Source organism: Rhododendron vialii, chromosome 6a, assembly GCF_030253575.1.
Source record: "Rhododendron vialii isolate Sample 1 chromosome 6a, ASM3025357v1".
NCBI classification, from domain to species: Eukaryota; Viridiplantae; Streptophyta; class Magnoliopsida; order Ericales; family Ericaceae; genus Rhododendron; species Rhododendron vialii.
The window spans coordinates 39,797,080-39,809,625 of NC_080562.1; the positions used below are offsets into that span (position 1 = coordinate 39,797,080).

At 37.4% G+C, this 12,546-nt stretch overlaps 1 protein-coding gene across 1 annotated transcript; it reads left to right on the plus strand.

Moving 5' to 3' along the window:
• Nucleotides 1-2,049: 2,049 nt before the first annotated feature.
• LOC131329812 (indole-3-acetic acid-amido synthetase GH3.6-like) lies at nucleotides 2,050-4,896 on the plus strand. The gene is made up of 3 exons (XM_058363188.1): nucleotides 2,050-2,496; nucleotides 3,030-3,958; nucleotides 4,068-4,896. The coding sequence occupies exons 1-3, from the start codon at nucleotides 2,174-2,176 to the stop codon at nucleotides 4,658-4,660; spliced, it is 1,845 nt and encodes a 614-aa protein (XP_058219171.1). The 5' UTR covers nucleotides 2,050-2,173; the 3' UTR covers nucleotides 4,661-4,896.
• The last annotated feature ends 7,650 nt before the right edge of the window (nucleotides 4,897-12,546 follow it).

Sequence of the window (12,546 nt, forward strand, 5' to 3'; positions counted from 1 at the left end):
GAAGGGGGAGTACGTTTTCCATGTTTATTCCTTGTACGACAAGCACGCCCCCTGGCGCACGGTAGCCCTCCCGCCTCCCTAGGAACTGCTTAATGCAGATTAAAACAAGATTATTGGACGCCAAGAATACTTTTAAATTGGGTTTATTTATATTAAGGAGTAGTTAGTTGTGTGTGAAAGTTAAAGTTGTGTAATTAATCGCAAGTATGATTAATTAATTAAGAGATGTGGGGAAGTTTGGTGGTAAAGAGACAATGCAGACTTCACCACTCTTCAATACTAAAAAAATGTTTTTCCTCTACAGAATATATATAGTACTTTGGAAACTAAAGTTTCTCACTCTCTCTAAATCAAATTAAGGTGGACCATAAACATGATTAATTTGGACTATTTGACCACATACCAACAAGTAAGAAGCTTATCTTTCAAAACTTAGATAATATCAATAATACTCAAATTCAGATATCATATTAATCAAATTTTAAAAATCGGAAATAGCTTATCTTTCAAAACTTAGATAATATCAATAATACTCAAATTCAGATATCATATTAATCAAATTTTAAAAATCGAAAATTCTAATCGCCAGGAAGATTTGCAGGGAATCACGCAAGGAAAAATGCGTTTAAGTCCATTCCGAGTCCCACAAAAATTTAGAAAAATATTCATAAATTTTTAAATATTATTTTATGAGGTCCTATAAAAAATCAGCTCCAACGGATATTGATAAGTATTACTTTTGGATTCGTAGGGGCGAAACTGCTCAGTTCACCTATATGAATCCAAAAGTAATACTTACCAATATCCTTTGGAGCTGATTTTTTACAGGGCTCCATAAAATAATATTCAAAAATTTGTAGATATTTTTCTAAATTTTTGTGAAATCCGGAATGGGTCCAAACGCGTTTTTCCTTACATGGTTTCCTGCAAATCTTCCTTGCGAATAACAAGGCTCATGCTTGTAATGTTACTCCTTCACATTTCTTTTACAAAGAAAGCTCAAGACTTTACAGACTCAAACACTCACATCAAGTATTTTATGTAACATAAATGGTTCTTTACACAATCCGTTATGAAGAATATGTAATGAACATTCTTCAGCGTTTGAGAAATATTTAACCGATATCACACTTTCATTCCTCAGGCACAAGATAACAAAAAAAAAAGTAAAACAAAAAACAAAGAACACCTTATTGGACAGTCTTGTTGGACCATTAGTGGCACTAATTCAGTGCACCTTTACCTTAGGGACGCAAATCATTTAATTTGTGTGATCTGCGTATTCAGTGATCATTCATGCTAAAATTCAATTGGGTCAAATCACATGATCCGATCATGTTTGTTGTAAACTGAACGATCTATTCCAGAAAATTGTTCTTTCTATGAGAAACCAATGATCAAATCATGTTGCTATTAATTTTGGACGTAATCCACGTATCTCCCTGCTTACAATCAAACCTGCATTAATAATTTTTGTTTAAAATTACGGTTTCCTAAAGTACTTCTTTTTTGTTGATGGTTATCCTGACTTCTTTATTACTTGATGGGCATGTCCCCTGGTAATTATTGCAACAAAAGTGCATTAATAAAGTACTTTGCAAGTAGAATCTCAAAGCCGCGAAACTTTACAAACTTTTGGTGTAAGGCCACAAGAGAGAAGTCTTTTGCGAATTCTTTAAATCCAGCCAGAATACTCTGTCTTTGATGAGATCGAAGAACGAAACGCTCGAGATGCATGCAGGTTAGTCGAACATCCTAAGCGTCGAACCTGAAAAAAGCACTCTGGTAAAATATGCAAAAGGCATCGATGAGCATAACGCTGCGCTCAACAACACCACATCCGGTAAATAATTGGAACACAAGTCATAAAGCATGTTGTGAAATCGGAAACATAAATGCCACAAAACGGCTTATTTATTTACCTTCACGCCATTCATCCCTTTTTTTTTTTTTTTGGACTGCTTATTTGCACTTTTAAACGCTGCAAACGTGGACCACCACAGCCACCCCCATTCACCTTATATAAGCACCCCCATCCCTCTCTTCTTCACCCACACCCAAACCATCTCTCTCTCTCTCTCTCTAACAGACAGCTTTCATCATCATCTCACTCACTCTCTCTCTCGAAATATATATATATATATCTCTTGGTTAGTGCAACTAGAAGTTAACCATGCCTGAAGCTCCAAAGGCCAATAGCAACGGCGGAGACTATAGCCTATCCGAGAAAAACAAGACGACACTTCAATTCATCGAAGATGTGACTGAAAACGCAGACCAAGTCCAGAAGCGGGTTCTTTCGGAAATCCTCTCTCGCAGCGCCGGCGTGGAGTACTTGAACCGGCACGGCCTCTCCGGTCAAACCGACCGAGACTCATTCAAGAAACTCGTGCCGGTCATCAAGTACGAGGACATACAGTCCGATATCAGCCGCATCGCCAATGGCGACATGTCCCCCATCCTCTGCTCCCAACCCATTTCCGAGTTCCTCACAAGGTACAAACATATACATATACATACATGCATCATGTCATGTAAAGCCTGAATTTTAGTCATCTTTTGATTTAGCTGTCTGTCAAAAAAAAAAAGAGAGCAATCATTCGTCCCAAGGAAAGATATTAAAAAGAATAAAAAAATAATTCAAGGTTAAAAAAAGTTTTTTTTACCATACCAAACATAGAGAAAATACAACTGCTTCAAAATTTTGTTGTCTTTAGTAAATTCTTTTTTTTCTCATCATCAATTTTTACTTTTTAGACTTGCCTTTTTGAAAAGAGTAATTGATTTAAAAAAACTTGATGTGAATCTAACAAAAATTTAAAAAAGACATAGCAAAATACCAAAGCAATAATTTAGCAAGAATAGGAATAAAATATATATATCTATATATACATACAAATTTGTTTTTTGAACAGAAAATATATGCAAATTAAGTCCCATGTTTTTGTAATGGACAAATGTTTGACCTTAGTGATCTTGGGTTTGGTTTATGCGATTGATTTGGTAAATGGGTTTGTGTTGATTTGCAGTTCTGGGACATCTGGTGGAGAGAGGAAATTGATGCCAACAACAGAGGAAGAGCTAGGGAGGAGGTCACTGCTCTACAGCCTTTTAATGCCTGTGATGAACCAGTTTGTTCCTGGTCTAGACAAAGGCAAAGGAATGTATTTCCTGTTCATAAAGTCAGAGGCCAAGACCCCAGGGGGTCTAGTGGCTCGTCCTGTTTTAACCAGTTACTACAAAAGTAATCATTTCAAGGAAAGACCGTATGACCCTTACACAAACTACACCAGCCCAAACGAAACCATTCTGTGCCAAGACTCTTACCAAAGCATGTATTCCCAAATGCTCTGTGGCCTTTCCCAAAACAAGGAGGTCTTGCGGGTAGGGGCGGTTTTCGCTTCCGGGTTTATCCGGGCAATCCAGTTCCTCGAAAAGCACTGGCCCCTCTTGTGCAACGATATCCGAACCGGAACCGTGAACCAACAAATCACGGACCCGTCGGTCAGGGAGGCGGTTACGAGGATCCTGAAGCCCGACCCGAAGCTGGCGGATTTCTTGGAGGGCGAATGTGGGAGGGAGTCATGGCAGGGGATCATAACTAGGTTGTGGCCGAACACCAAGTATGTGGATGTTATTGTCACTGGGACCATGTCACAGTATATCCCCACTTTAGACTACTACAGCAATGGCCTTCCCCTTGTTTGTACCATGTATGCCTCTTCTGAGTGCTATTTTGGTGTCAATCTCAACCCTCTTTGTAAGCCTAGCGAGGTCTCTTATACCCTTATCCCAACCATGGCCTATTTCGAGTTCTTACCTGTTCACAGAAACAATGGTGTCACCAATTCTATTTCCATGCTCAAATCCCTCAACGAGAAAGAACAGCAAGAATTGGTCGATTTGGTCGATGTCAAACCAGGCCAAGAGTATGAGCTTGTTGTCACCACTTATGCAGGTAAATTCCCAATATTCCTATTCAATTTCATTTATTAATCTTCAAAAATTAATCCTTAGTTGTACCTTTTTGTACTTAAATTGAATTGGGTATTTTTTGTTTTGTTTAGGACTTTATCGTTATCGAGTCGGCGACGTGCTTAGAGTGGCCGGGTTCAAGAACAAGGCACCGCAATTCAACTTCATATGCCGAAAAAACGTCGTCCTAAGCATCGATTCGGACAAGACCGACGAGGTTGAGCTCCAAAACGCGGTAAAAAACGCCGTGAACCACTTAATGCCGTTTGACGCGAGGCTAACAGATTACACAAGCTACGCCGATACAACATCGATCCCCGGTCACTACGTGCTCTTTTGGGAAATCACCGTCAACGGGTCGACCCCGGTTCCCCCATCTGTTTTCGAGGATTGCTGTTTGACTATCGAGGAGTCGTTGAACAGCGTGTATCGACAAGGCCGTGTTTCAGACAAGTCGATCGGGCCGCTGGAGATCAAGATTGTGGAAATGGGAACCTTTGACAAGCTTATGGACTATGCAATCAGCTTGGGGGCTTCGATCAACCAGTACAAGACGCCTCGGTGCGTGAAATTTGCGCCCATTGTCGAGCTTCTGAACTCGAGGGTCGTGTCCAGCTATTTCAGTCCCAAGTGCCCCAAATGGATTCCTGGTCGTAAGGAATGGATCGAGCAGTGCACCAATTGACAAACAGAAGGGAGTTTGAATTGTTCTTGGTAGTTTCATTAGGGAAACAAAAAAACAAGTGTGCGTGATCGTCTTAGGATAAATTTTACCCATTTTAGGTTGACCCATCTGGCCTTTCTCATTTTTCTTTCGTCGTTTTTGTAAGTTTTACCCCCTCAATTTTTGTAAGTTTTTAGGGACTCCAAATTAGCCATGTACAAAAATTTCGTGTGTCAAGGAAGACTCTCATTCTCCGCGCTCGCTCGTGTTTATTTTTAGTTTCTTTTGGGATGGTTCGGCTTATTAGAGAGATGTTATTCTTAAACTATTTTTAAATGCACTCTAAATAGTATATTTAATAGTGTTTTAAAAAATTACCCGTTATTGAAACTTAAATTATGCTGGTAATTTTGCTACATTATGGGGGGCACTGTTCTCATAATACAAGCCAGGAATTCAGCCCAGTGCCCACTTAAGTAACCATTGACCAGGTCTTAAAAACAGAAAAAAGAGAGCTAATCCCCAAATGGAATTTGCCTAATTTTTCTATTAGTATCTTAAGGGAAAAGCAAGCCAACTTTATAGCCCCTGCATGTAGTTGAGGATTAAAGACAAAAACTTTTACAATGTGGTTGAACTGCACTTAGAACTGTTGTTTATTGGTCACCCCCATGTGTACAACTCATGTCCAGTCATTTCCCTACAACAATTAATTAACACAGTAAATCTTGTAAACTAAACTAGTCCTGCCAAAGTGAATTAGGGACCCACTCCTTCTTGCAAGATTATAATAATAAAAAGGGATTATCTAATTAAAAACATGGCAACGAGTGTTTTGGGAAGAGCAAGTTGAATGTGACATAATTAAATTCACAATCCCAACATTATGCGTTCCGTTACGCAGTATGCTACCCCTGTTTGAAACTTCGATCTAGCTTTAAGCTATAAGCTAAACTTGCGCCAGTTAAATTGAACGCAATCTAAGCCTCGATCAATAATAGAGAGACTCCTCCACAATCATGTGTACTGTGTGGAGTTACACGATGATGTGACGGTGGACCGCATATCGAATTTGAGCACACAATTTCTGTGGGCATACATTTGCTTGTCTTTTTGTTTGGGATAATTGTAATAATGGCAAAAGAGTGGACATTGACATTGACACTGACCTAAGTTATGGTCACGGAAGTGGCCGGAAAAAGTTGAGAAAAAAAGCAGTGTACAGAAGAGTTATCAGAAACTGTTGCCTTTTGGTATGGAGAATCAAACAAAAAACAGTTTCTGATAAGTCAGCCTCAACACACCCAGAAAAAAAAACACAGAGGGACAAGTAGTACTGCAGAGACGACAGCCAGAGTAAAGGCTTCATCAAGGACTTGGGTGGAGGGATGAAGAGGGAGGAGGAGGAGCTTAGCCGCCTGAGTAGGCGTGCAAACGAATCGAACTGTTGGCAGGCAAGAAGCAGTTCGAAAACCACCGAGGTGGTAGCCCAGTTGGTGAGGCTTATTACCTCCCTTAATGCAGATGGGAGTTCAAGTCCCGGCAGATTGTTTGCGGATCAAAGGGAGAGAGTTTTCCCCAATTGTGCACTAAAATAGTGCCGTGGTGACGGTCCGTCCTTCCGGACGGTAAATATAGCTCGAACTGGACATTCTATTGGCGGGTAGGGAGCTCCTATGGTCACGCCCAAAAGGAGTTGCTATGCTGATCGCCACCTGTTGGGACAGAATGTTAAGATGATGAGATTTGAAGACTTTGAAACGTATCTAAAAACACTATTTTTATAATGTAATTTGCCCCCACTGGATAGAGTTTCTTGTTGGGTTCAGGTAAAGTCGTCCCTAGAATTTAACAAAGCCTAAAGACGAAGAATTGCAACTAACAAAATTGAAAAACTTTCAAAAAAATCTTGTCTACTGTAACTATCATGAGAGAGATGGATTTTGTGTAAGGGTGAAAAAACGTCGGGGGTGGAAGAAAGTTTATAGAGCTGTGCTACGTGCACAGCAGCTGGTGCACAGCAGTTGTGCACAGATTCCATTTTCTCCCACCTCGGGTCGCGCAAAAACGGAGTCTGTGCACAGCTGCTGTGCACGTAGCTTTTCTGAAGTTTATATAAGAGTTCTGAGTGCCCTTTGAGAAAGAAGTGCCCTTTGGAAAAGATTACACCTCTTCAAAAGAACACATATGTGCTCACACTCTTTCGTTCAAACATCACACCCCTGGAACAATTTGTTCCATGCACACTCATTTGTTCGAAGACACACTTCTTGAAGAGTTAGTTCTTTTTTTATTACCCATTCGTTTGAAAGGCACCCATTCGTTCTATTAAATTTGGACCGTTGATCGGCGCTTCGAAACCAACAGTTTCACTCCGTTGATTTTTCCATTTAATGAACCGGGTCTGCGCGGTGTGTGCAAAGAGCATAATCAAACATGAGACAAAATGTCTCAACACCCCCTCTCACCCTTTTTGATTATCAAAAAAACAAAAAAGAAGCAGTTCGAATGACTATCAATAAGGGTTTGTTCGTGTTCGACTAATAAATTTTTTGGCTTATAATTTTTATTAAGATCGAGCCCTAACAATTTGTCTTCTGCTTAAAAAATAATATTTACAAAATAATTAAGAAGACCATAGCTCTTTTGTCTTAATAATCCTATGGGATATTTTTTTTTGTTTTTACCCAAAAAAAATCATCCTTTGTTAGTTTTGCGTCAATTTTTTTGTGAATTATTGTTTTGTCTCGACGAGAGGAATCTTAAAAGTATTATGCTTAAAAAATAAAAAATAATCCAAAAAAGATGTAAATTTTCTAGATTATTCTCTTTATTCAAAAAATAATAATTTGTTTAACAATTTTTTATTTTTTAAATTCCTCTCGTTGATTGCGAACAAATAATTATACAAAAAATTGACAGAACGAATACGAAAGTTTAAAAAAAAAATCCAGTTTTTTTTTATAGGCAAAAATAATGGAGGTTGAGGGTAGGTTTGGATTAATAAGTACTTATTTTTTTTGTCTTTATTCAAAAAAAATTACATTTGTTTGTTTTGCGTTAAATTTTTGTAACTTATTGATTCATCTTGTCGAGAGAAATTAGAAAAATAAAAATATATGATCAAAACTCATAATTTTTTTAATAAAGACAAAAATTAGTCAATAAAATAGTTTTTTTTTTACTTATTTTTGTCTCTTTGAAAAAAATTATGTGTTTCGATCAAAGTTTTTTATTTTTCCGATTTCTCTCTCCAAAATAAAACAATAAGTCACAAAAATGTGACGCAAAAAATAAGTTACTCCACTATTTTACTTTTAAAGCAAAATTTTAGCCTGAGTTGGAATAGAAGTCGGCGAGGAAGAGTGACGGAGACAAATCCACGTAATCATCGTGTAGTTTGTCTGTGGGGTCCAAAAAGTCCCATGCAACTTGCTTTTCCCGAGAAAACGTAAAATCCGGGAAAATTATTTGTTACTTTGGATGCGGAGTGCGATGTGTGTTGGTGTATTTCTGTACTATAGTAAGCTAAGGGGGGGACCTGCTCCAGAATTTCGCCACGTTTCTAGCTCGTTGACCTGACGTACGTTTAGATTTATCTCTCTCTCTCTCTAGATGGATCCACATGGTGGAACCCAAGTCACATTCGAGTCCGATACACGAGCACGAGCATGAAACATGCCTTCGAAGTAACTATAAAATCTGTTAGAGTGATGGTTGAGAACGCAATTGAGTACAATTCGAGAATTGAGAAAACAAGAGTATGTGACACAATTTGAAAGAATATGAAATTACAATGCGAGCCGGGCCGGGCCATATGTGGCAGTTACCGATTAAGGAAACAGCACACCACGTGGACGGTTGGATCAGTGATCAATTACTGTTCACAACCCACGTACCCAATCAGATCATGCGGACTTCAGGACTCCAGCATCGCCCTATATTTTTCTACAATTTTTTTAGATCGTGTGGTTTAATTCTATGTTGGTTCCTAAAATGATAATGCGGATGCTCTACTTTATTATATGCCGTATTTTACTATTGAATCGAAGCAAAGCTAAAGTCTCTTTGTGTGTTATGATATGAAATCTAGTTAAAAGGGGTAAGAGAGGTTCAAATTTGAGCCCAAATATATACCGCGACCTAGTTGTCTTGGGTCATTCTTCTCTCTCATGGGCATACTATAGCTTCGGCCTTCGGTGCCTTGATATGCTGGAACTTGCGCCGCCTAGATCTCGTGGGGATGATGACTACGTAGGCTACTCCTCGCGGGTCTGTCACGTGTTGTGCCTTTGATATATAATGCTGCGTGTTGTAATTAAAACTGATTGAACGGTCGAATTTGGGGTCAACTTTTGAGCGCTAAGCTCCCTAGCTACTTAAAAGCTATGTGTAGCTAGCCACATCAAATGGCTATAGGGAGTTAAACACAATCAAACAAACTGCATGTGTAGGTGCCATGCAAATCTGTGTAGCTAAAGAAACTTTTTAATTAATTCCCAAATCTAGCGAAAGTTAATGAAACTAACTGGTTAATTAGAGTAGAGTAAACTGTAAAAAGGATCATACCTTATATTTGGCAGGCGGAACCAGGAACTAATCTGCTATGGGCTAAAGCAGCAAAAAAAAAAAAATGTATTATTGAATGAGTCGATATCTTCAATAAGTTCTCTCTCAATGGGTTGGGCTACAAAATAAAATGAGGTGTGCTAAAACTTATTGAGCCAAAATTATACACATAAAAACAAAAAAAGAATTCAAGTTCACGGGCTATAGCCCAACCCACCTTTACCGTACATTCGCCCTCGGTTTTACCACTAGCAAATTAGCCTACGACACTCTCAAAAAGTATCCGTACAATTCTTTGGTCTGGTATTTTTTGATTTTTTGTAATCTTTTAATTTTTTTTGTAAATTTTATAAGGGTTTTGTTAATGTATGCCCTAGGGGCATATGTTAGTACTCATTTAATGATGTTAATTATATCTAGAATTGTATTGGAACTCTAAATTGTAATCAATAGGTCAGGCAACGTTTACTAGGAGAAAACTTTATTTATGGTGAGACCAAATTACCCTTCTTACTTTTCACTTCATGCATGCTATCTTTTCAACTCATTTTATTTTTCTGGGTCTTTAAACTCCTGTGGGTTTAAGAAAAAAAAAAAACCACCCCTATGGGTACTCCATATCAGTCACCGGTATAAAAAAAACAACTAATTATTTATTCCGTTGAACTCTAAGCAGAAAAAATGAAGGAAAGAGCTAGAGTGAAGCTTGAAAAAATAAATGAAAGTCTCCCGTTAGCTTAGCTTTTTTGTTTTGTATTATCCTTATTCTTTTTTTTTTTTTGCGATGCCAAATTTTTTTATGGATTATTGATTTGTCTCAACGAGAGAACTTATAAAAGTAATTTTTTTTACTCTTACCCAAATATTTTTGGAATATCTAAGATATAGCCTAAATATTTAGGTAACAGTCATAATTTTTTACTTTTATGATTACTTTCATCGAGACGAATCAATAATCCATAAAAATTTGGCGTAAAACCAACAAAAGAAATTTTTTTTTGAATAAAGACAAAACTCAGAAAGCCCCAAAACCTCCCAAAATAAGGAAAATAAATCGTAGCACTTCTTTTAATAACTAAATACTAGTAATACATTGCGAAACAAGTTATGGAATTTTTCCGTCAACCAGATTTTAAACATTTTGGGCTAATGTTATCCTTTTTTTAACATTTTTGTATATTGTCTTCTTTTACTTTTACCTTTACGTTTTCTCTCATCAAAATGAATTAACGAAATAAATTCTCTTGATCAAAAGTTTTTAAAACAACACGAAAGCCAAAGAATAGATAATACGTAGGAGTTTATTTTTTCTTAAACCCGCAGACCTAGAGAAAACTAATAGGAGTTGGAAAGATTATAGCATGGAGGGAAAAGTAAAAGGGGTAATTTGGTCTCACACAAATAAATTTTTCTCCTAGTAAACGTTGCCTGACCTTTTGATTACCTTTTGGAGTTCCAATACAATTTTGGATATAGTTGGCATCATTAAATGAGTACTAACATATGCCCCTAGGGCATACATTAACAAAACCCATTTTATAATTAATCATTCGTTTTGATGAAAAAAAAAAGAAAATTATAAACATGTGGTCCGAAGTTAAAAAAGCCACTAAACAACCAAAATAACCAGCTGCTTGGATAGTCTCCAGTGAACTTTTTCTCCTTTTGCTTTTGGATAAATGATTACTCCATAAAATGAATCAAAAGGTAATTCAAAAAAGACGAACGAAAATTTCAAATCAAAAGTACCATACATTTATTGAGAGTTGGATACCTCCTCGGACTCCACTCATGGACGAAAAGAATATGTTTTCTTAATACGTCTTGTTAGAGGTTCCATTGGAGGGAAATTATGTTTATAAAACTTTCGTTCCAAAATGTTTGTTCGGTCCACAAAACGAGAAAGTAAAAATAATTCAAATTTCGCAAGAAAATTTTGAAATCTTCTAAAAATTTTACTAGGTCTCGACGAGTTAACTCTTTTTATTTATGAAAAAAGTTTGAATTTTTTCTTAAAAGAAATATATTATTTTTTAGTTCTTGTTTTGCAGACCGGACAGACATTTTGGGACGGAAGGAGTGTATTAGTTTGGTTGGAGAGGGAAAGTTTCTTATCTTTTACGGAAAAAGAATCTATGTTTTTTTAGCTTAGTCAATATAGTCCAAATCATTCTTTTTCACTCACATACTCATCAACAACTTATATATTCACTAGTGGGAATAATATGGCATTTCTCAACTTAACATTTCTTCGATTAGGTTGAGGGAATGTAAGCAAATCAAATGAATATTCTAAATTTCTTCACCCTTTATTTTTCTGTTTTTGCTTTTATAATTTCTTAGTTTGTCTTTAGTACTCAAGAGAAGTTCATCAATTAGGTTGAGGTTAATTTCATGAATTTGAAATTTATTTCTATTTTGAATGAGGGACATAAGGATAATTTCATTCACCCAGACACCTACGCAATTGCTGACTAGGTGAAGTATGAGTGAGCCTTATAAACACACACAACCCAAACCTCCAATGTGGGATTACCACACCGAAGGCCAGCCCATCGACATACGCTCACAGAGCCTCACCTGCACTAAGTGCTAGTACAATGTCAGGGCCCTGGGGGCCTATGCCGAGGCCTACCCAACCGCATACAAGCACGGTTTGAAATTCATTAGAAACCTCAAATTTACTTAATTAAGAATCTAAACCTATCTAGCAAGTGCAAAAAGGCATTAGTAGATTAGGATTAAAGAATGACAAAAAAAAAAAAAACTACACTAGCTTAATAAAGAAACATGAATCATTTTTTTTATCGGCATTTTTTTTATTATTAATCTCCGCAAATAAATTACAAAGATTAAAAAGACAAGGGCCAAAAGGGAATTAAGATTACTTAATCTCCCGCTCAACCCGAGACCCAGACGCTGGTCCGAAAAATTACTTAATCTCCCGCTCAACCCAAAATCCAAATGCTGGTCCGGTACCAAACATAACCCAAAACACCCTAAAACCGAAACGCCTAGTGTCCGAATCACCAATTCGCGGGAAAGAACAATCAAACCAATGCCAGAACCCAGGGAACCAGCCCCTGTTGCTGCCCCAATGTGACACCGAAGTTCCTCCCCTCATCACCGCATGAGTACGGTGCACCCCGAAACTCGGGAAACAAGCCCCTATTTTGTTAGGAGATCAAATACCCTATTCCCCGTTAACTTCTACCACAAGATTATAAGTACGTTGCATTCATCGTAAAAGGGCGTAACAAAAATAGAGAGCGCAACAATTTGATACGAAAAACCGGCATATATTTTTGGAATGAAAAATTTATTTAAGGCAGTACATT